The 25,056-nt window shown below is 42.9% G+C and overlaps 1 protein-coding gene across 2 annotated transcripts in view; it reads left to right on the top strand.

Annotated features, from left to right (window-relative positions):
- The window catches only part of Ikbkb (inhibitor of nuclear factor kappa B kinase subunit beta), a 56,089-nt gene that overhangs the window by 7,291 nt on the left and 23,742 nt on the right, over positions 1-25,056 (top strand). For both annotated transcript variants that reach the window (XM_048330256.1, XM_048330257.1), the window contains 6 exons: positions 2,979-3,073; positions 3,850-3,967; positions 6,278-6,347; positions 17,719-17,807; positions 19,213-19,302; positions 22,988-23,112. In XM_048330256.1, the coding sequence (XP_048186213.1) occupies positions 2,979-3,073; positions 3,850-3,967; positions 6,278-6,347; positions 17,719-17,807; positions 19,213-19,302; positions 22,988-23,112 (587 nt within the window). The remainder of the gene's footprint in view (positions 1-2,978; positions 3,074-3,849; positions 3,968-6,277; positions 6,348-17,718; positions 17,808-19,212; positions 19,303-22,987; positions 23,113-25,056) is intronic.

The raw sequence follows: 25,056 nt of genomic DNA, 5'->3' as shown, positions 1-25,056 counted from the left end.
TGTACTTCCTGTTGAGGAAGAGCAGTGACAAATGACCCCAGCTTTGCCTCCCTAGATTTTCCTATACAGTGTAGATCTTGACAATCCATCCTATATTTGTATGCCATTACATCTCTGTCTAGTTCAAGACTCAGAACAGACCATTTGTCAGTATTGTTTAAATACTAAAGGGGATAAAATATTATGCCAATGGCCTCAGTTTTCTGTACCTTTGAGAGTGAGGCCTTGGCTCAAATCCTGATTCTGTCATTTGTTCAGTTTTTGGATTTGGGTCACAATTTCCCACATGCTTTGTGGAGTTTCTAAGATCCCTTCTATTTTATTTATTTATTTATTTATTTATTTATTTATTTATTTATTTATTTATTTATTTATTTATTTATTTATTTATTTTGGCCAGTCCTGGGCCTTGGACTCAGGGCCTGAGCACTGTCCCTGGCTTCTTCCTGCTCAAGGCTAGCACTCTGCCACTTGAGCCACAGCGCCGCTTCTGGCCATTTTCTGTATATGTGGTGCTGGGGAATCGAACCTAGGGCCTCGTGTATCCGAGGCAGGCACTCTTGCCACTAGGCTATATCCCCAGCCCCCCTTCTATTTTTGATCCACATCGTGTCCGCAGAACATGGCACAACTGTCCTCTGGAAGCATCAGGAAACACCCCAGGATGCTTTACAAATACTACTCTTTTGTGCGTTTTTATGTGAAAGAGTCTGGGCAGTGTGCCCTGGGCTACTGTGGGCTACTTGTGAAGATGGAGAAGATAATTGAACTCACTGGCTGTTAGAAGGCAAAGTATTACCAGTTCTTCAAGTAGTACTAACATTTTCTAGATAAGTCTAAGTCTGTGTGTTTTGGAGTCCTGCAACTGCTTTTGCTAGTCAGTTCACTAAGGATTTGGGTGGGGGGGCTTTCTGGGAAGGGTTAGCTCCATTAGAGAGTAAGGGGAAAAAAGATGCTCTTGTCCTAATATGTTTACTCTGTAATTGAGGCAACAAATTAATACTTAGGAACATATTTAGAAAAGCTCAATGTGAGCAATAAAATGTGTGAAAATATGTGGGGGAAGAGTGATACATTGTACCCCTAACCTGACTTATGGACTTGAGACCTCTTTGTACAACTACTTTAAAAAAACAGTATGGTAATAATACCTGCCATTTATTGAGAAAGCCATGTGCAGCTATGCTAGCTGGCCTGTCCACATTCCTTTGAATGCACACTGGTACATCTTGCTAGTCCTCTGCATTTCACTCAGTACCATATGAAATGTGCATACACAAGATTTGGGGTCCTTTATGCATTTTTGTAAAATGAGAAGCTGGGAAGACGGTCCTTGAGGGCCATTTTCTAGCAGGCCTTCGTGGGAGCCATCAGTATTATCTCTGTCAACGGTAGTTGATTTGGAAGGTTCTTAGAGTTTGTAGTTCTTTACCTCTTATATACATGGAAACAGAAAATATGAATGTGTTGTGAAGTGTCAGATCTGTAGAGCTTTGAAGTTCTGAGTCTGCTTTCCTGCCCATAGGTTGTACCTTCCTGGTGTGTGCTCTGTGGGCGCTCTCAGGGAGGTTCTTATTGTAGGTACTCAAGAACACATAGGATGTTGGCACAGATTAGCTTGCTTGCTGGTACTGAGGTCAGCTCTCAGCTTTTTGCCACCAGAACTATAGTTTGCGGGCACAGCAGTGCCTAAGCTTTCTTGGTTTCTCAATGCACCAATGAAAAGTTAGCTTCAGGAACTGGCTACTCGATTAGCCACTAAAAAAACTTACTGACTGCCTGCTCTTCATGTAAGAACCCACAATGGAGGACATTGTGCTGTTTACTGATGTAAAGGCCAAACAGAGTCCATGGAAATGGACATGTCTGTAGTTTACAAAGAAAGAAAGAAAGTACTCTATTGCTGTATAGAAAATAAATCCCTGGCAGATAAGTACAGTGAAGGAATTACCTGTTATGGAGGACAGTAAGTTGTCTTACTGTCCTTGGTTCCTGTGGAATGAAGCGGGATCACAGACCTAGAAAGCACTTGAACAAGCAGAGCCGGTGGTCTGGTCTACAGCAGCATCGAGTGCCTGAACAGAGAGGGAGTGGCTGGGAAAGGACAGTGGAGCCAAGCTCTAGAGTATCCTGACGTGGTTGTCAGGTCAGCAAACACCTGCTGAGGGCTGGCTGTTACTAGGTGCTTATTTTATGACAGTGTGAAAAGTGTGTATGTGTGATATTTTTCTTGTGTAATGGGTAAAGAAGACACTGTTAAGTATCTATAGGTAGTTTTCCCCAAGGTCACATAGCTGGTGAAATACAGTTGAAATTTGCACCAGCCTATGTTTGTTAGACTATCCAATGCTTATGTTCCCTCTAAAGAGGAAAACCATTGGAGAACAGTGGAGACACTCCATATAATATTAGGTTGATCCATATGGAAGCAACTTTTTTTGTGCAGATGTAAGATTACATTTTCAAATGAATTTTATTGTTATTAATAAGGTGTTGTGCAGAAGGGTTACTGTGAGTACATTTCTTTCTGGACATTATCACCCCTGTCTTCACTCTCCCCCAGTTCCCCCTCCTATCCCTGCCCACAAGCTGCATAGTTCATTTTCCATATAGTGTCTGGTGATTACCATGCTTGCATCTGTTCATGTTTCTTCCCTCCATTTCTGAGAAGCACCATTTGTACAGATCAAGAGTAGCCCAGTATCAGCAGCATTACACACATGGTTTAACCTAATAGTGCTCTGCTGAGGCTGAGAGAAAAGTTGAAATTCCCCCTGGGAGGAATAGATGGCAGAGGGCTTGTGTAGGAGGGAGGAAGGCTTGACACATTTATAGATTCTGGTTTGGTGGGCAAGGCAGAATCTGGGCAGGCTGCGAGATGGGGATGGAGGAGACTGCAACCAGACAGGTACCCTGGGGCTCTCAGGGAGAGAGATCTTTGTTGTTTATTGTTTGTCTCTACTGTGGCATTCTCATAGGAGACAGGTGAGCAGATTGCAATCAAGCAGTGCAGACAGGAGCTCAGCCCAAAGAACCGAGATCGTTGGTGCCTGGAGATCCAGATCATGAGGAGGTGAGGTCCTGGTGCCTAGATGGGGGGCATCTTTGTGTCTAAGAAATGCTGAAATGAGCTCTGCAGCACTGGCCTCACCCTGCTGCATTTAGAAAGGAGGATCAGGGTTGGAGGTGTGGTTCAAGTATCAAGGCTTCTCAGTTCAAACCCTAGTACTGGAAGAAAAGAAAAGAAACAAAGGAAATAATTCTTGCTCCTCCATCAGACTACCAGCCTGACTGACACTCCTCTTCCAGACTGTTCTAGTTGAGAGCTCTACCACTACCAGATACATTTAGAGGACTTTCCTGGGCCTCACGGTATTTATATTTATTTATATTAAATAATTCAAGATAGTTATCATAGCTAGGTATGGTAGTGTGTGTCTCTAGTCCCAGCTCTAATCTCCTAATAAAAGGAGAGGTCAAAAGTCACATTGATTATGTGCTTAACCATCTGCCTATATCACCTTTCCCTTGAATAGCAAGAGCTTAGAAGTTACTTTGTTTTCTCTTCTATTAGAGGCAGCTTTGTAGTGCAGTGATTGCTTGAAATGGGGCATGCTAAAGAAACTTTAGCATCACATGATACACTCACAGATACCTTAGTTCAGTGTGTTGAAAGTAGACCCGAACACTGAGGTAAGCCACTAGTTCCTGACCTCCACCTCCTTCCTCTGTTACTTCTGAGACCCTGGGTGTTCCTGATTGTTGTTGGAAAATGAGCCTGGCTGAGACACAGAAGTAAGGACTAGGTTTGAGCTAAAGCTTGCTCTCATTGATTTTTCTCCTTCCTAGGCTAAACCACCCCAATGTGGTGGCTGCCCGGGATGTCCCGGAGGGGATGCAGAACTTAGCGCCCAATGACTTGCCCTTGCTGGCCATGGAGTACTGTCAAGGAGGAGATCTCCGAAAGGTGAAGCTCCTGGGGTGGCCGGGTGCAGACCCACTGAGGCAGGGCTAAGACCCTAGAAGGGAGGGGCTGTGGGCCTGTCATCATTCACGTCATCACCAGGAAGCTGGGTTTCACTTGCTTCACTTTCCCAAATCCCTCTTCTATGTCCACTTCAAAGTGATTTGTGAATGTGAATCAAAAGGCTGAGTCAGCCTCCAAGAAAACCACAGAGGGACTTTCTTTACTCGGCATTACATTACTGAACGGACAAGGAATTTCATCTCCAAATCTGGACCAGAAGAGGCTGGGAAAGTTACACATAGACTTCTCCTCCCCTGACATGTCAGAGCAGGTTTTAGGGATCTTCTTGTCATTATGACAGAGGGACATGACACTGCTGCACAGAGTTACCAAGTATAGCAGGAAGAGCACTGGCTTAGTCACCAGGGCCTCCTCTGACTCATCTGCCGATTTTGCTTTCTTCCTTCTCACTATAGTACTGTCTCTATCTCAGAACCCACACAAAGCTGGGCAGCCCTGGCCTCCTCTAGTTTCAGAAACAGTTCCATGTGTACCTCCACATATTCTTCACAATGGCTCCACACGACCTGCTTTTCACACAGAATCTCATTATGGCTTTTAGCAGCCCCAAGACATTACTGGTGGACATTGGAGCTCAGAGAAGTTAGACTGAGGGACTCACCTCACAAAGCTATAGGGATAGAGCCCATACGGACTCAGCTGCAGGCTCATTTCTACCTGTAACACTGAGTAATGACATGTAGCAATGGGAAAAGTCAAATCTAACCCAGAGTTGCTTTATCTGTTCTAACTGCAATTCCTCTCAACTCTCACTGTAAGACTGCAATTTGTAGAGCATAGGCCAGAGAAATGCACAAATTAGTTCAGTCTTTACATGGCAGTTTCATAGATAGATCATATGCTGCTCTCATCACTTTTCTGGACCTGTCCCCTTATTTTACACAAAGAAAGTTTCCATAAGTGTTAGTCTGTTTGTGGGACTCCTGCTATGCAGATGGCTTGTCCTGGGAGTGGTGTATGTAGGTCAGGGCCACTACGGCGGAATGTGTATATCATTCTTGGCATGACTCATTAGTGGGACTGATAGCCTATTAGAAATGGGGAGTTTGATTTTCCTCTAGTTTCCTAGTCATCTAATCCCCAGGTGTGGCTGTGGAGATAAAGCCATGCTGCTGTTAGCGCTCCTTAGATGGCAGCCTGGGTATAAAGGAGTGTGATCCGATTATGGAAGGCTTGGAAATGAGTGGTCATGGGAGTGCACAGTTGGCTTTCTAGGCAGCAAAGAGCCAGGGAGACATCCCTGGCATGGGAAGGCAAGAAGTGATTGCTTCTCATGGGGCTTTTGTACCTACATCCCCAGAAGACAACAGAACTGTTGCCAGGGGTCTTACAAAATATTAGTCCCTTTATTCCCAAACGAAGTAGCCTATCTTTACTTTTCTCAAATGTTCACAATCAACAGAGGCAAGGCTGGCCAGCACATAGACACATCAGAAGTGATTTAAAGAGTTAAGTCAGCTGTACATAATATGTACTTGTATTCTCAGCTACCGGGCTGAGGCAGGAGGACTGCTTGGATCTAGGAGGTTGAGATCAGCCTTGACATCATAGTGAGATCTCATCTCAAAAAACAAAAAAAATCCCCAAAGTGGTCATGGATATACATGTTAAATGACCATAGGCCCTTTCTCTCTATTGAGAAAGTAGAGGGGCCAGGTGGGCAAAGGATTATGTGATTGGTCTCAACCTCAGGTGGACTTGTCTTTCTTTCACTGTCTCTCATCTGTGCCCTGTAGGATGTTGGAATCTCTTAATCTCCATTTCTTCACATCTGAGATGACTTTCAGAAGTACTTCCCTCAGTGGGAGCCACGGAATTCAGTGAGATAAGTCAGGTGAAGCTGGACAGAGCTTGTTCTTGCACCCATTTAGGGGCCAATTAAACATTCCCTGCAGTTTTCATGGGCTGCATGGCAAAGCCGTATTAAGGAAGTGATCAGAGGGTGGTTTTCTGTGAGTCCCCATCATCCCTGCCGCTTGCCTTAGGCTCTGGCTTCCTCCTTCTGAACTGCAGTAGCAAGTGAGGTCTGTGGTTCTTCATCTGAGAGTGCCAGGGCTAGCACTGTGAGGACATGAGGGCCTCTGGGTGCTGCTTTGCCTTCCATTGATGTGGCTTCCCCTACGTGTAGCCTCCAAAAGCCCATGGCTAGTGTTAACACTCAGGACTGTTGGGTGAAGATGTTGGTGATTGGTGATCATCTACACACTGACTCTTTCGCCTTCTCTACAGTACCTGAACCAGTTTGAGAACTGCTGTGGCCTGCGGGAAGGAGCCATCCTCACCCTGCTGAGTGACATTGGTAAGTCCCAGTTGTAGAGGCCAGGTTATGCCCTTCAGGGAGGGTATGTGGCACATCTAGGAGTCCTTTGGGGACACAGATGGAGCTATTTTTGTTCTCTGGTCTCTATTGAGGGTATGGTAAGGTGTGGAGGGGCCTAGGGAGGTGGGGAGGTCAACAAGGGGCTAGTCAGGCAGGCGCTGAACTCAAATAGATTTCCCTTACTTCCTGACCAAGTCATGAAGTGAAGTATGATGTAGGTAGAACGGATTTCCATTCCTCTTAAAAATGTCCACTCCCTGCTTTCCTGGAACAACTTGCAATGGAATAGGTTGTCATTTGAATGAGTTTCATCCCTTGGCTAGGAAATTTTCCACTCCCATGTTGACAGTTCTCTGCCAGCTGCAGGCATAGGAAAACTTGCCCTTGTTTAATCCTTTGGTACTGTTGTTGTCCATAGATGAGTGTGTCCTGCACTCTCTAAGTTGACTTTGGGAAGCGTCGGGTCAGTCTACAGAGGTGCATGCTGTCTGCTGGCCCTGGGGCTTCCTCCAGGGGAGGAAAAGTGGGGCTCCGAGGGTCAGCCCTGGCCCTGGCCTAACAAAACACATGCCAAAAGTGTCACAGCAGGTTGCTCAGGACTTTGAGAAAAGTAACAGTAGAATACAACAAGATTGTTGGTAGTAAATGATAGTTTGGGATCTAAAGGTTAGAGTTATCCATAGTTTATCTTTGGATATTTGCCCCCAGATTTGGAGAATATGACTATTTTTATCTCTCCCCTACCTCAAGCTTTTGAAGCTGTATGTACTTCTGTTTGCTCAAACTTTTTTTTTTTTTTAGATTGTCAAACATACAGAGAGTTAAGAGAAGTATGTTGAAGTCATATACCTTTCTGTTAGATTTACTAGTCACTGGCACTCGATACTTTTGCACAGCTCTGTTCTCTGGCCCCTGGCTTGCAAAGATGAGGCCTCTGGTCTTACACATTTTGCCTTACCAGTGTGTGGGTCTGTCTCTTCCTTACTGTGTTTCTTTGCATAAAGAGGAGTCAAAAGGGAAATAAATCAGGAAATTTAAGCAATGAGGTAGTTAGGACTAAGATGCAAACAGTCTAACATAGGAAATACCCCCCGTCCCCGTACATCTTGTGTCCTTTCCCTTTGGAAGGGATCACATGAAAGGCAAGGTGACAGTATACCAGTGTCAACCTCTCCTGAGTGGAGAGAGCCTCAGCCCACCACTTCTTCCATGGGTTGGCACTCATGAGTCTCCTGGAAGTACCCTCTCTGTTTCCCTGGAGGTCACCCAGAAAGTGACAGTTTCACTTAACACCTTGTCTCATGGCTTATCTATTCACATTTTGCTTAGATAATTACTTGATTGTGTCTCTTACCTCAGTGAACATGTTAATAATTTATTCCTTATTGAAATGGAGGTTGAAGACAAGTTAGTAAGTTGAGCGATAGGCTGGTCTTCTTAGAACAACTTTTGTTCTCTTAGGCTAGAACTTCATTGAGTTATTTTTCTTTGATGTTATTTCAGATATTTTTCTTCCCCACATTACTCATTAGATTATGCATTTAGCAGTAGTTATTAAAAGATCTGGGTATAACAACAGCTCATGCCTGAACTACCAGATACACAGGAAGGCAAGATCAGGAGGATTACAGTTCGAGGCCAACTCAAATAAAATGTTAGTGAGACCCCTCCCCCATCTCAGCCAACAGATGGGCATGGTGGTACACTTGTAATTGGACCTATGTGAGAGGCAAGTGTCAGGAGAACTGCCGTCAAACCCAGTCAAGGCATAAATTTGAGACCCTGTTCCAAAAATAACTGAAGCAAAAGTAATTCTGAGCTCATAGATCAACTGGTAGAGTGCTTACCTAGGAAGTACAAGACCCCAAGTTCAACCCTCAAGTACCATAAAAATGAAAAAAAAACGAAAAACACAAAAGGTATTTAAATTTTTGGCTTAAGTACACTTGACTGTCTACTGCTTTATATGATGTTTTTCTGTTTTGAGTAATTTTCAACAAATATTAATAATGCCTCTATTGGTCACAGAGTCTTTTGGTTCAGGTGCATTTTTTTTTTTTTTTTTTTTTTTTTTTTTGGCCAGTCCTGGGCCTTGGACTCAGGGCCTGAGCACTGTCCCGGGCTTCCCCCCCCCCCCCCCCCCCCCCCCCCCCCGCTCAAGGCTAGCACTCTGCCACCTGAGCCACAGCGCCCCTTCTGGCCATTTTCCATATATGTGGGGCTGAGGAATGGAACCGAGAGCTTCATGTGTAGGAGGCAAGCACTCTTGCCACTAGGCCATATTCCCAGCTCTCAGGTGCATTTTTGAATCCAGTTACTATTGACTTGTATGGTAACTTCTGTGTTATTTATTGAAGTTGTGTGTGTTATATACAAATCAGATGAAGACAAGTGAACTCTGAATTACTTATATACGGATATTAAATATTTTAGGTCACTAATCCTGTTTTTCTTCTCTGGCCCTAAATTGGAAATAGACTTTTAAAAACTATTACACTAGAATTAACCTACTTCTTATTTTACTTCATGTCTATTGTTTATTTGTTTGGTGCTGAGGATGGAACCCAGGGCCTTACTTATGCTAAGCTCTTTTACTGAGCTATATATACCACCCTCAACTAAACTTAAAAGTGAAGCTTTAGTCACAGCCTTTCCTCCAGAATCTAGAATAGTAATTCATTGTATTCAAGTTGTCTATGAATATTTATCAAATGAATAAAATTAGTTCAAAAATAAAATAGCACCAGTGGTAGTGGCTCACACCTGTAATTTTAGGTACTCAGGAAGCTAAGACCTGAGGATTGTGGTTCAAAGCCATTCCGGGCAGAAAGACCCTATTGCAAATTAGCCAGCAAAATAATGGACTGGAGCCTTGGCTCAAGGGTAGAAAACCAGCCAGAACACTAGCCAGGAGGGAGGGAGAAAGCCAAGTGAGAGCACAAGGCCCTGACAATAACAAAAGAAAATAAATTAAAGCTGAGTGCCTATGGCTTGTACCTTTTCTAACTATTCAAGAAACTGAAATTTGAGGATCATGTCTTAGAGCCAGCCTGGTCAGAAAAGTCCATGAGATTCTTATCTCCAATTAACTAGCAGAAAGCCAAAAGTGGACACTATGGTTCAGTATAAAGCACCAACTTTGAATTAAAAAGCTCAGGGACAGCACTCAGACCCTGAATTCAAGACACCCCCCCCAAATTAAAATAAGTTTCATTCTCTCAAGAAAACATGTCTGCATATGTTATTAACACTTGCAGCTCACAAACCAGCCCTTTCAGTGGTGGCAGTGTGACCAGAGGCATGTTTCATGTGTTTGCTTTATTAACTGTAGAATGGAGGCATTACCAATCTCATTAGACTTTTTGTGAAGATAAAAAGGAAATGGAGCTAGGTGCTGGTGGCTCACACTGGTAATCCTTACTACTCAGGAGGCTGAGATCTGAGGATTACAGTTCAAAGCCAGCCTAGGCAGGAAAATCTGTGAGACTCTTATCTCCAGTTAACTAACAGGAAACGAGAAGTGGTGCTGTGGCTTAAAGTGCTAGAGCTCTAGCCTTGAGCAAAAGAGCTCAGGAACTGTGCCCAGGCCCTGAGTATAAGCCCCATGACAGACCAAAAAAGAAAAAGAAAATGGGCACATAGTGCTAAGCACAGTTCATGGAAAAAAGTCCTATCTGTGCTGTTTTCTTGATGCTGCTCCAAGTGGATGTGTTGGGAGGTTAGAGGCACAGAAGAGACTAGGGGCAAAGAAGTTTAACCCACAATAGAAGACAATGGATCTAGCTCCTATAGGCCAACTGTTGGCTCAGCCACATATCAATCAGGCAGGGAGCAGCAGTGGCAATTCCAACAAAAGGAGCATGGGAATGATGACAAACTGGAACAAAATATGTTCAGGAAATGTTGGAAATTATGAGTAATGTTAGATAAGTTGTTCCCATAAAGTGTTGAACTCAGACTCAGTCATGAGACTTCAAAAATGAAATAAATATGATTGGAATACATGTTAGAAACGGGAATAAAAGTAAAATATACACTTATCAGCAACCTCATCTGTAACCACAAAGTCAGGGGATGTAACTGCATGCAAAAGGTGATAGAGATAGGAATGTGAGAAATGAGTCTGGGATGGTCAGCCACTTCCAGGGAGTATCATGAGACACCAACCTGTCAAGTTTGCCGGCTCCAAATTCAGACCATAACCAAAATTAGGAACTGACATTTGTCTAAGGTAGCCAAAACCCAAATCCAGAGGGGGAAGGAAATGAACAAGGGAAGAACAATTACTGACTACACACTTTACCAGGAAAAGAGCACATGCTAGGAGATATGTGTCCATTTTCTTTTTATTTTTTGGTCTGTCATAGGGTTTGAACTCAGGGCCTGGGCACTGTTCCTGAGCTCTTTTGCTCAAGGCTAGAGCACTTTAAGCCACAGCACCTCTTCTCATTTCCTGTTAGTTAATTGGAGATAAGAGTCTTACAGATTTTCCTGCCTGGGCTAGCTTGGAACTGCAGTCCTCAGATCTCAGCTTACCAGTGTGAGTACAGCAGAGTACACATGAGGAGGTTACATGTGAGATATTGCAGGGCACACATGCACCTGCCAAGGAACCTTTGCCTCTGTACCAGGCAAATCTAACCTATCATACATTGTCCCTACCTTGGAAAGAGATCTGAGGACAGATGTAGAGGTAGCTGGAAAGATTTAGACTTCTACATAATGCCATCCTAAAATAGCTCATGTCAGTGGATTCTGTTCAAACAGACTTGCTGATTATCCTTTGGGAAGTGTTGGAGTGTTTCCTTCTGCTGGTGGAGGAGTAAAGTTCTGAGTACTCAGGACTGAGAGGCAGACAGCAATGCTTCTGCCCTGGGGGAGAGGGGGAGGGGAGGAGCAGCAGGCTTCTGATGTGGTTGAGACTGATTGCCATGGCCTTACTGAATCTTAGACTGGAATTAATCTCTCTTCATTCTCCAGGTGGCCAGTTTGCCATGGTGACTAATTAGCCTCCAATTTTCTATAACAAATTCTTGAAATAACCAACTTTTGAAGAGTAAAGTTTTAATTTGGCTCATAGTTTTCAAGGGGGTCACTTTGGCCCCCTCGCTTTTGGAACTGTGGTCAGGCAGCACATTATGGCAGGGAGCCTGTGGCAGTATATAGTTGCTCACCTCATGATAAGTATGCAAGAGAGAGAGTGGAAGAGGAAAGAGCTGGAGTTACACTGTCCCTATCAAAGCATGCATCTTGTTAATCCCCAAGACCTCTTGTTAATCCCCACCTCTTGAAGGTTCTTCCAACCTCCCAATTGTGCCACAGGCTGAAGGCCAAACCTTTGACATGTAGGTCTTTGCAGGACATCCGGATCTAAACTGTAGTGCTGAGGAACTACATCCTGCATCTTTGTGTCCTATGCCTTGCTTGCATCACTATCTCCACTCCTGTAGGAGCTGCCCTTAACAGATATCCAGTGGTTCAACAAGAAAGCGCAGGGAGGTTCTCAGAGTGAACACAGGGTTGGAGACAGAGACGCAAGGAATCGGAAAATTAAGCACTCTATTTAGTGCCGCCCTATTTGTGAATTTTCTTGCTTGCTCTGTTGATACATCAGTCTGATTATACTGTTGATTTATAACAAAAGATTATTACTTGATTCCAGATCATTTGTGTATTAGAAAGTACACATTGCCAAATTAATAAAAAGTAGGCCTTGTGAGTCATGCCTGTTACTCAGGAAGCAGAGGTCAATCCAGGCAAAAAATTATTGAGGCCCCCATTTCAACAGGTAGTATAATGGTGTTCTGTGGACCTTGGTACTCCCCAGATCCGATGCTGGCCATGGGCAAAAACATGAGACTATATCTGAAAAGTAAAGCCAAAAAGGAATGGGACTGTATAGCTCAAGGGTAGAATGTCTCCATCGAAAGCACAAGGCCCCGAGATCCCTGAGTTCAAATCCCAGTACTGCCTAAAAGAAGAAAAAATTCATAATAACAAAAGTGAAGGCAACTGATTTCAGTCCTGGCTTCTCCCCTTTACCAGCTTTATAACCTTGGGCAACTGTGACACTTGACAGATCTGGGTGTTCTCAACTGAGGGATTTGGGCTTCAAGGTACCTTTTCTCTAAGGTCCCTTCTACTTCAGCCATTCTATTTCACTACTTGGGTAGCTGAGCTTCAGAATGGTTGCCTCATACTGTCATTGAGGTCCACTCAGCTGTTACAGCCTGACTTCTGCTTCCCAGACCCTTATACTTCATCTTCTGCCTCATCTTTGACTTGGAGCTGTTTCTAGCATTCTCTTCCTTCTTGTTTCTATCCTATCACCTTTCTCTTTATCTGGACCCCTGGGTCTCTGCTTTCCAGGATTCTCTTTGCCAAGATGTGTCTTTGCTCACTATATCTTTCCCCAAATATGCTGTCTGTCCTAATATCTGCAAGATATTTTTCCTTAATGCACTTCCAAATTAAAATCCTAGACTTCTTCCTTAAATCTGATTCCATCCCAGAATCTTATTTCTTGTCACCAGTTCTGTCTTTCTGCCAGTTATCCAGACACAAATGTCAAATTTGAATCTTATCTTTTCTTAGCACCTCCCCTTCTTACTGTTTCATATCCTCCTGTTAAAAAAGTTTTCACCTAGGCCGGGAGCCATGAGCCAGGCTCATGCCTGTAATCCTAGCTACTCAGGAGACTGAAATCTGAAGATCGCAGTTCAAACCCAGTGGGAACAAGTAGGTCCATGAGCCTCTTATCTCCAATTAATACAAAAAGCTGGAAGGGGAGTTAGGATTCGAGTAGTAGAGCACTAGTTTGAGCACAAAAGTTCCGGGACAGTGCTCAGGCTGAGTTTAAGCTTCGGGACCAGCAGCGAACAAACAAACAGAAGTCTCCACTAAGCACTAGCAGGCTGAGGCTTGTTTCCCTAAGTGTTAACAAAATTGAAATTTGGAATAGTTGAATTGTTCTTTCTTCCTTTATTTATCAGAAGCATCATTTCATTTTGTTCTGAATGGCTTACTTGAGAAGACAAGGCCAGCCTGAGGTACATAGTGAGAACAAACCTACAAAACAAAACTCTCCTAACTTATTCAGTTTTCCTGGACCCCTTATCTACATTTTGCTAACCTCTCTTCCTGCCTCATGGCTAGATAATGGCCAGTCCTCTCCACTGTCTAGTCAGCCTACCATGTACAGGACTCAACCCACTTTTTCATCCATCATCTTTGCTTGTGCTACCCTCATTAGGGTGCCATTTCTGCACCTCTCCAGGGACCTTCAGACAGTCCATGCCCCCATCACTCAGTGATTCCCTCGTGGGATTCTTTTGGTCTTATCCTAGCAAATAGAAGGCCTTTTATAAACAGTCCCTTAGCAAATAAGTTTGCATTTTCTACTTCTCATGAAGTGTCAGTCTTTGATGATTAGTCATAGAGCTTGTAATAGCAAGAAATCTTGAGCTAGACTAAGTCTTTCTCCACATGCCCAGTTGGCCTTCCTGTCTGTTTTGCCTGGAAAGTCCAGTGACACAAACTGGCTAGCATGTAGTAGGCATGCAGTCCATTTTTATTGAGGGCACAGACATCCTGTTGCTTTCTTATTCCATGGTAAATTGGACCACCCATTTGTTTTTGCCTTTTCAGTTTCTTTTAAGGTCTGTCTAGAAGTTTTGGTCCATTTTGTTCCATTTGTTCTCAGTGGAATATAACTCAAACAAGTAGTCTAAAAGGCGCTAGCTCTGTGAATGCTTGAGATGTGTAGGGTAGGTAAGTGGGGACTAATAGACACAGCCCTTGCCACACTTCTTGGCATGGAAACTTAGCTGCTTCCATCTGTTCCCTAACTTGTCATAGGTTTGTCATCTGAAAAATATAGCAGCTCTGAATTCCAGTTCCATAGTGAGACCACAGAGTTGTCACATTCTTCACATATCTATTTGTAACTGTCTTCTAAGCTGAGGGAGAGCCAAGTAGCTGTGGGTGCTGTTCCTGACAAGGTTGCGTGGCTGTTACTTTCCCAAAGCAGCTTTGGCATGTGGACCCTCACAGGGCAGTATCCATCCTGGAACATGTCCTGCACAGTCTACTGTTGTGCCAAGACAGCCCACCGTCACAGCAAGTTAGTCAAGTGCCTGCCATGGAGCTACACTCAGCATAGCAGTTTCCTCAGAGCAAGCACATCCTTTAGTTTGTTCCTGTGATTGGAACATTAGAAGTGAACTTTGTGTCTCTAGTAGGACTTGCCTGTGAGAAGTTCTGCTGTTTCAATCATTGTAGAATCAACTCAGTTCAAGAAACTATAACTATACCTGTCATAATTCTTTAATTCCAAACTTTAGTGAGTTGACAGAAATACTTGAGAATTAGTGGCCACCCCAAATATAAGGGCTAAAATTTGTTCTGTACAGATGCTTACATATAAAAATAAACAGCTCTTTTTTTTTTTTTTTTTGCTAGTCCTGGGCCTTGGATTCAGGGCCTGAGCACTGTCCCTGGCTTCTTTTTTGCTCAAGGCTAGCACTCTGCCACTTGAGCCACAGCGCCACTTCTAGTCATTTTCTGTATATGTGGTGCTGGGGAATCAAACCCAGGGCTTCACATATACGAGGCAAGCACTCTTGCCACTAGGCCATATTCCCAGCCCCAATAAACAGCTCTTAATAGTCACCAGTGGATTTAGTTATGAGCTTGCCATTCATTCTCTCCAGAAGTCTGGAGTCTCTTCATTGGCCAAGACAAGTGCTTCTCAGAGTATGTCCTCTTCACCAGAGCTGGGTGCCCTCCCTTGCACCTGCCATACCTTTTGCCCTCTTTGTCATGTCTCTTTGCTATGTGTTTCTAATACCCACATATCAGGGAGACCATGCACCATTTGTCTCTCTGTTCTAGGCTTGATTTGTTCTAGTCCTGTCCATTTCCCTGTGAATGCCATTATTTTATCATTTCTAATAGCTGTGTAAAATTCCATCATATATAGGTACCACATTTTTTAATCCATTCATCTGTAGTGGGGCATCTGGGTTTTTTCCATATTTTGACTATTGTGAACAGTGCATCAATGAACATGGAAGTGCAGGTGTCTTTTGTTGCATTCTGGTTCCTGTTGCTCAGGGTATATGCCTACGAGCGGTATAGCTGGGTTATATGGTATGTCTATGCTGAGTTTTTTGAGGAACCTCCAGACTGTTCTCTTGAGTGGTTATATTAGTTTATATTCCCACCAGCAGTGGGTTCCTCTTTCTCCACATCCTGTCCAGCATTTGTTGTTGCCTGAGTTCAGAGTATAGGCTGTTCTGACTGGGGTAAGGTGGTATCTCAGGGTTGTTTTAATTTGAATTTCATTTACTGCCGGGGATGTTGAACATTTCCTCCTGTGTTTCTTTGCCATTTTTATTTCTTCTATGAAGTCTCTCTTTAGCTCCCTTGCCCATGTGTAGTGATTGGTTTATTAGGGTTAGGAAGGATTCGTTTCTTGAGTTCCCTGTATATGATGGATATTAGGCCTTTGTCTGATGCATTACTGGTGAATATCTTTTCCCCTTTGGTTATCTGTCTTTGTAGTTTAGTAGCTATGTCTTTAGCTGTGCAGAAACTTTTAATTTTGATGTAGTCCCATTTGTCTAGTCTTTCTCCAATCTGTTGTGCCCCTGCAACTTTGTTCAGGAAGTTCCTGCCTATGCCTATAAGTTCTAGCGTCTCTCCTACTCTGTCCTGTAGTAGTTTTAGAGTTTCATGTCTCATGTTGAGGTCTTTAATCCATTTTGAGTTGATATTAGTGCATAGTGGTGGGGTAGGGTCCGCTGTGAGTTTTCTGTATGTGGCTGCCCAGTTTTCCCCAGCACCAATAGTTGAAAAGCCTGCCCATTTTTTAAAAAAAACTGGTTTGTATTTTTAAGGACCTGTAAAAGCTGTTTCTGTATTAAATATATTTACACTTATTTGTTGGCATATATGTAGTAGGCATTGTTCCCAGCTTCTTTGTCTTTGACATTTGTTTATGGTATCTTCACTATTAACTTGCAAAGCATCGATTGATTGGTGCTAAGGATGATAACACATACTAGGCATTTATGCTAGATAAGCCCTCTACAACTGAGCCATGCCTCAGTGCCCTGCTACTTTTCTTTATGTGGTATGGTTTTCCTCACTTAACTACTTTTTGTTTGTCTTACTAAACTTATCAAGTACAGTTTAGAATTATTGTTGCTAATGTGAATGATAATCTTTTTCATTTCTGCTGCTAAGCTGACAGGAAAATACTACTGATCTGTATGTATGTATGTATATATGTTTTATTTCCAGCCAGCTTACTAAATCTTTACAGTTTTTAGTCTGTTAGTTCTCTAGGCTTATAATCAGTTATACTATCTCTAAATGACATCTCTTTTCATTACTTAATCTGTCTTTCTCTTTTTATACCTAGCTCATGTTGAAGTTATTAAGCCTTTTTTACTAGTGAAAATTGTACTTGGAATCTGTGCTTACAGTTTGGGCCCTATTGTTCTGTGCCATGCCTGCATGTGTAATCTCACATTTTGCTCCACAGCAGGAGCTCTGGAAATTAAATGACATCATCACCAGGATTATATAGGCTGACTTTTTCCCAAAAGTGGGACAATATTCAACTCCCCCCCCCAAAATGTGGAGCTATATGAGTATTTACTCATAGAGCATTCAGAACTCGACATACAGTAAAGAATATGCATACTGTCAATGCTGAAGGTGTTCTGGCTTTGTCCTTCCCATGCTTTTTCCTTGAATCTGGCTCTGACCATAGTGGGAGTCTAGATCTACCCAAATATCCCTTCTCCTTTGTTCTGGAATGTAGGCTTGGAGCTTAGAGTCTTGAGAGGGTCTCCTAGGTTTTTACCATCACTTGAGATACTAGGGTAAGGCCTGAGAATGTTGTATTTTTGAGTTCAAATCCTCCTATTCTAGGCAATGCAACTTAAGAACTGCTGGCTTTGGGTACCTATGGGTCACTTGGTGGCCTCGTGGATACAAAGCACAGAGAGAGAGAGAATTGTTGTTGGGATCACACCCAGGGCCTTGTTGATACTGGATAAATGCTCTACCACTGAGCCACATCCCAGCCCCCTTGAATTTTTTGCATAAGTTAGCCAGATTCTTGTGGTAGTTTAAAGTTTTGCTTACTTTACCAGGTCACCTTCACTCCTGAGGAGCACCTGCCCCAGGCCCCTTCCTTCCACTTTGAATTTATGCAATAACAGTCACAGAGCATTTTTCAGGGGGTACACTCTACTTACCTTTGGCTGAGTGGGATGTTCTGAAATGAGAAGCATTTTCTAAGCTTAATAAAAATTGACTCCCCTTTGCACTTCTTCAGCTTCTGCACTTAGATATCTTCATGAAAACAGAATCATCCATCGGGATCTAAAGCCAGAAAACATTGTTCTACAGCAAGGAGAACAAAGAGTGAGTGACTTCTTGGGGCTCAGGAGTCGTCTTGGGGTTGCCTGTAGTAGACCATACCTTTATAGCTTTGCATTTCTCTGAGTCATTCTGTGACCCTCTGGGAATGCATTTTAATTTGAAACAGAATTCAGCAAGTCTTGCTGGCAGATTGGGGCAAGCTTGAATGGATCACATTGTTGATTAGCCAGTTGGAGGACTTTGCTTGTTTTGTTTTCTTGCCAGTCCTGGGGCTTGAACTCAGGGCCTGAGCACTGTCTCTGGCTTCTTTTTGCTCAAGTTTAGCACTCTACCACTTGAGCCACAGCACCACTTCTGGCTTTTTCTATATATGTGGTACTGAGGAATTGAACCCAGGGCTTTGTGTACACGAGGCGAGAACTCTACCACTAGGCCATATCCCCAGCCCTAGTTGGAGGACTTTGATAAGAAAATATCTGTTGATCTACCTCCACCCTCTGCCTTTGAGATTAGTACATTTTGAAATCGACTTTGTTTTTCAGTTGTTTTTAAAGCCTCAATTTTTCATGTTAAAGTAGAAACTGCATAAGCTGGTTGTAGGTAAGATATTGAGGTAAGACACTTGGAGCTGGCAATTCTCCACCTGCACCTGATTCAGCTTGCAGTTCCCTAAGAGCTCTCCTGACTCCTCATTGACAACCCACCTTAGATGTGGTAGTAACCTCTATGGGGCTGAACGACATGATCTTTCCCCACTCTTGTTTGTTCAGTTGGGCATGATGAGCAAGCTCAGTTGAGTGAAATGTAGTAATTCAACTTCTAGATCACTAATTTCTCATCAAGCTTCCTTCAGCATCCTCGGTCCAACCCATGACTATCGCAAAGCCCACCTTTGTTCCAAGCATGCTGTTCTTGGCTATATGTTCTAAGATTATAACTGAAGGTATTTTATGAATAGGCTTTGGCCTGGTCTCTCACATTATAAGGTCCAGACTGAGCCATCTTGAGGGCCAGTGCCTGACCTGATAATTTTTTTTTTTTTTTTTTTTGGCCAGTCCTAGGCTTGGACTCAGGGCCTGAGCACTGTCCCTGGCTTCTTTTTGCTCAAGGCTAGCACTCTGCCACTTGAGCCACAGTGCCACTTCTGGCCATTTTCTAAATATGTGGTGCTGGGGAATCGAACCCAGAGCTTCATGTACATGAGGCAAGCACTCTTGCCACTAGGCCATATTCCCAGCCCTTGACCTGATAATTTTAGCCTCTCTGCAGGTAAAGGAAGGAGAACATATTTTTTCTCTTGTCTTAAACCCACCATATTAATGGATGTCCATTGTTCTGTGTAGGTGATGGCTCTCAGGCTTTCAAATCCATTACCCTTTGTAGAAGGATAACCTTTAGTATTTTTGTATTATAACCTTCAGATTTCTCTTCCTCCTTTTTTCCCCAGTTAATACACAAAATTATTGACCTAGGATATGCCAAGGAACTGGATCACGGCAGTCTTTGTACATCCTTTGTGGGAACTCTACAATACCTGGTAAGAAAGGAGGGTTGTGTGTTTGCTTCTTCATTTCTGACAGCTGTCTTTGTGGGGCTTTTCTCTGTCCTTGCCTGCCCACATCTCAGCCTTTCCAGTTTGGTGGATATTTCCTATGTGCATAACGTTTGTTCCATGAGCTTGGAATCATTATCCACTCAAGCCAGCGTTTTCTAGGTACCCTCTAGAAGGCATAGAAGGGCTGTGCCTCTGTGGCTTTAACAGATCCAAAAGCTGTCTGTGCAATAGGACTCTTCTGGAAAGGAAGTATTTTTTTTCAAATTTTTATTATCAAACTGATGTACAGAGAGGTTACAGTTTCATATGTTAGGCATTGGATACATTACTTGTACTGTTTGTTACCTCGTCCTTCATACCCCCCTCCCTTCTCCCCCTTTCTTTTTCCCCCCATGAAGTGTTCAGTTCTCTTAGACCAAACAGTTTTGCAAGTATTGCTTTTGTAGTTGTTTTTTTTCTTTTTTTACCCCGTGTCTCTCAATTTTGGTCTTCCCGTTCAATTTCCTAGTTCTAATACCATTATACATGGTTTCCAATATACTCAGACAAGATTACAGAGATAGTGTAGGTACAACCACAGGAAGGTGATACAGGAACATCATCAATAATAGAAGCTACAGATACACATGGGACATTGAAAGTAGTTACAACTGTGATATAACAATCGTTTCCATAACATGGAGTTCATTTCACTTAGCATTATCTTATGTGTTCATAAGGGTATAGCTATTGGGCTCTTGTGATCCACTGCTGTGACTTGCCTAAACCTGTACTAATTATTCCCACTAAGGGAGACCATAGAGTCCATGTTTCTTTGGGTCTGGCTCACTTCACTTAGTATAATTTTTTCCAAGTCCTTCCATTTGAAAGGAAGTATTTTTAACTAGACTCAAGCTATTCTGTACAGTTTCTATAAAGGTGTCAGGAGCCAGTGAAGAGGAGGCAGGGCATAGGGCTTCCCTCTTCTGGACATTGTGTGGTCTGAATACTGGGATTGAGTCACTCATTCATTCAGGAATACTCGTCCAGAGTGGGCTGTGTGCTAGGCACTGTACTTGGAGCTGGCAGTGTATTGGGAAAGATAAACCTTTTCATGTTCATCAAAGGTTAAAAATTATAGACTATAGCCTTTGCTGGTGGCTTATACCTGTTAATCCTAGTTCTTCAGGAGGCTGAAGTCTGAGGATCAAGGTTCAGAGAAGTCCATGAGACTTATCTCCAATTAAACACCAAAAAGCTGGAAGTGGAGGTGAGACCCAAGTGGTAGATTACCAACCTTGAGTGAAAAAACTAAGCAAGAGCATGAGGCCTTGAGTTCAAACCCCAGTACTGGCACACACACACACACACACACACACACACACACACACACACACACACACAATGGTAGACGGTTTGCTGAGAGATTCTTGAGTAAAGGAGTGACATTGATCAAGACATGTTGTACTCAAAGTATCATGTTGAATTGTAACTCCTTTGTACAACTACTGAAAGACAATAAAAATGTAATTTTAAAATGTCTCTTAAGTGACATTGAAGGGCTTTACATTGCAGGAGTAGGCTTTGGAAAGACCACTTTTGGGATGGCACAGACAATGAATTGTGCCAAATAGGAGTGATTAGTAGGCACATGGAAAGGAGGCTGCTGCAAACGGGACATTCAGAGCTCCTAGTGGCATAGGAGGTGGAGCAAGGTTAGGTCAGGGAGTGCTCGGCAAGAGGCAAAAGCAGCCAGTAAAGTTGATTGAACAATGGGGCCTGTCATTTTAAAAACAACAACAAGAAAGCCAGGTGTTAGTGTCTCACTCCTATAATCCTAGCTCCTCAAGAGGCTGAGGATCTCATGATCGTGGTTCAAAACCAGCCTGGGCAGGAAAAGTCCAAGTAACTCTTACCTCCAATTAATCACAAAAAGCTGGAAGTGGAGCTGTGGCTCATGTGATAGAGTGCCTTTCCAAAAGAGCTAAGGGGGGCTGGGGATATAGCCTAGTGGCAAGAGTGCCTGCCTCTGATACACGAGGCCCTAGGTTCGATTCCCCAGCACCACATATACAGAAAACGGCCAGAAGCGGCGCTGTGGCTCAAGTGGCAGAGTGCTAGCCTTGAGCGGGAAGAAGCCAGGGACAGTGCTCAGGCCCTGAGTCCAAGGCCCAGGACTGGCCAAAAAAAAAAAAAAAAGAGCTAAGGGACTGCACCCAGTGCCCAAGTTCAAGCCCTGATACTGGCACAAAAAATAAAATTTCTTTAGTGAGAATGAAGTTATTTGATGTATTTTTATGTGCATTTCTATCTCCTACCTGTCCTACCAACAAGAGTAATGACCTCCTACAGTTTATCTCCTGTTCTGTGAAATGACTTTGGGGGCTGTGATTTAGGTGTCATATCCACATAATACAGCAATATGTAGGTCCTGCTGAGTTCCCTCTGAAGTCTTCATCAGCTCAGTAAGCAATTATTCTGACCTGATGCTAAGTCAGGTCATTCTCTTGCATGAGTTTAAACACTATGTAAGTGTTATATTTCTACTGAGACCATGCACAGTTCTGTGTCTGAACCTTGCTCAGGATGGTCCTGTGTGTGATGTGCATCTCACTTGCTCGTGTGAGGAACCCTCTAAGCTCAGTTGGTCCCGCCTGGGCTTCCTTGCCTTCTTGTATCACCCCAGTTCTCTGCTTTGGTTGCAGTTGTTCATCTGTTGTATTTTTTCCCTGCCTGATTGTAAATGTCCCATCCTATTAGTTCAAGAGATTTGGAAGTGTTTAGTGTATGTAATTGATTTGGTATGCATAGCTTGGTATTGTTTTTCCTTTTTGTACAAAGTCTGTCTTTGTATCTCTACACAATATTCTTTTTTTTCAAATTTTTATTATCAAACTGATGTACACAGAGGTTACAGTTTCATACATTAGGCATTGGATACATTTCTTGTACTGTTTGTTACCTCGTTCCTCATTCCCCCTCCCCCTTCCCTCTTTCAAAGAATTATTTTGGGCTGTGCTAGGGATTTAACTTGAGGTCTTACACTTGATGGGAAGTTGCTCTACTGCTTGGCCTGTGTCCAGCTCCTGTTTGTATTGGCTATTTTCAAGGTAGGGGCTGTTTTATGCCAAGATTGGCTTGTCTGCAATCCTACTTGTGCTTGCCCAAGTCACTAGAGACAAAAGGCACCTGCACTGCACCTGGCCTGTGCTTCCCTAGTTAGCTGAGATGACAGGTGTGTGCTACTGTGCCCAGCCATTGATTGAGATGGAATCTTGTGGGGGTTTTTTTTCCCCATAGGCTGCCTCAGACTGCAGTAACTTGATTTCTGCCTCCCCCATAGCTTGGGTTCAAGGCTTAAACTACCATACTAGACTTTTTGTTGTTGTTGTCTTTTTTTATTAGCAGAATCAGTTGTAGAAAGGGGCACAACCCTCATTTTCAAAGGGAAGAATTAGAGCACAGAGAGAAAAACAGTTCCTTGGGACTAGGCCTTCTGTCAGTACTCATTTAGAGTGTACGGGCATGGGAAAGCCAGGTGCCAGCAGCTAAACCCGCTCAAGTGGTTATCTCCTCACTGAGAAGTGCATGTGGCAGTGCTCCTGGCATAGGGGTGCAGTGAGGTAAGTTGGCAGCCTTTCTGTAGAGGAGGGAACAGCTTGGGCATGCCTCAAGTGTGTGTTCACAGGCCCCGGAGCTCCTGGAACAGCAGAAGTACACCGTGACAGTTGACTACTGGAGCTTTGGCACATTGGCCTTCGAGTGCATCACAGGTTTCAGGCCTTTTCTCCCCAACTGGCAGCCTGTGCAGTGGTAAGTGAGGGCCTGGATCTGGCTCTGTTTGTCTCTTTGCCACCCTTTTACTGAGTGACATTAGCTGCCTGACAAATCTCTTTTCTGGTTCAGAAAGCTGTTAGGACCTGGCTGTGGACAGCTCCACAAACCTTGAACAAATGAGACAAAAGAACAGTTATTATCTTTAAGTATAGTACTATGTGAATTTCCCTTCCTTCAGTAGTAACATAGCAGTACATATTATAGGATGTTGAGCCAGTATGTGCATTTTACTTTCTATTAGTAAACAGAAAGAAATGATATGTGCACATGACAGATAATGAGGAAATAGTTCCTGTTGGTAAGTTTTACTGTGCTTGAGTAAATATATTTTAAGGTTTTCACTCTTATCACCAATACTGACTCCAGGCTATTAGGTTGAAGTAATCCCCTACCTCAGCCTCCTGAGAACATCAGTCACCCATCTGTCTGCCCCTCCCCTCAGACAGATACTGTGTGCTGGGGGATATTTACCCCCAACTAGATTGTCTTACATTTTGCTTATGAGTTCATTGCTGGTCCTCCTCTTTAGTTCGCCAGCAGTGGCATAATGTGAGCACTGTCCTTCACATGTCTACCCTGAGAGAAATGATTCCCCAGAGCCAATTATCTGTAACACAAAATCTTTGGGGGCATAACTCAAGTGGCAAAGGCCTGCCTAGCATGTTTGCAGCCCTGAGTTCAAATTCATGTCTGGTACCAGAACAGTACTGTAAAGTTTGATTACCTCAAAGACGAACTTTTATTTCTTTGTGTGCTTTTGGAAGATGTATAAACAATTTTAAAAACAATAATTAGATAATATAGAAACAATCACTATGAATATTTGTTGTTGTCTCTGGGCTCTTTAGTATGTTTGTGTGTTACATGCTTTTTAAAACAAAAGTAGTGCTGAGCACTGGTGGCTCACATCTGTTAATCCTAGCTGCTCAAGAGGCTGAGATTGGAGGATTATACCTTGAAGCCAGCCCAAGCAGGAAAGTTCATGAAACTCCAGTTAATAACCAAAAAGCTGAAAGAGGACCTGTGGCTCAAATAAGTTGCTTGCTAGCCTTGAGCAAAAAAGCTAAGGAACAGTGGCCAGGCCCTGAGTTCAAGCCCTAGGACTAGCACAAAACAGATAAACAACAAAACAAAACAAAAACAAAGGTAGATTATGGTGCATATTCTGATCCAAACTACTCTCCAATTAATATTGAACAGGCTTTGTGTTTCCTCTTTATTATTGAGAATATCTGTTTAGTATCCACTGAGTAGCTGTCCTACAATTCATTTAACTTATGCTGAATAAGGAAAATAATATCCTTGTTGGTAGATCCTTTCATATCCACAATTATTTCCCTAGGGTACAGTCTTAGGAATTGAACTAACAGATCAAATACTTATGCACATTTTGATTTGATGTTTATTATGCAGGCTAGCCAGAATAGTGGAATAAATATAAGCTTCTGGCTTCTCATTGTCCCTGTCACCAAACTGTTGCCAGCACTGGCTGCTGCCATCTTTGGACTTAGATACCAAGTCAAATTTGAAGAAAGGGAAGGAAAAAAATTAAAGTCTCAAGTACAGAATTTCTTGGGAAAAGATTTTATTTTTAGTAGAAATAAATGCAACTATCTGTGTTTAGAAGATATTTTAGATATTTAACTATTGTATGTTTATATTTTTACCTACCCAGAGAAATAAGTCTCTTTTAACTTAAAGAAAGGACAAAAAATAACGAAGAAAGTATAACCTTCGAAATGAGTTCTAGGAGATAGGTTTAGATGATGGCAGCCTCTGCCCTCAAAATCCTGGGAGCACAGCAAAGCATAACTTCCTATGGTGATCATGACAAACCAGACATTGTTACTAAAGCCTTACAGGTTCTGTAATATGGAGGCTTCTAGAGTATGGGGAACTCAATAATTGACTTGTAGTCAC

Source organism: Perognathus longimembris, chromosome 21, assembly GCF_023159225.1.
Source record: "Perognathus longimembris pacificus isolate PPM17 chromosome 21, ASM2315922v1, whole genome shotgun sequence".
In the NCBI taxonomy this organism is placed as follows: Eukaryota; Metazoa; Chordata; class Mammalia; order Rodentia; family Heteromyidae; genus Perognathus; species Perognathus longimembris.
Note: the sequence above shows the minus strand (reverse complement) of the source record. Positions and strands in the feature narration are given on the sequence as shown.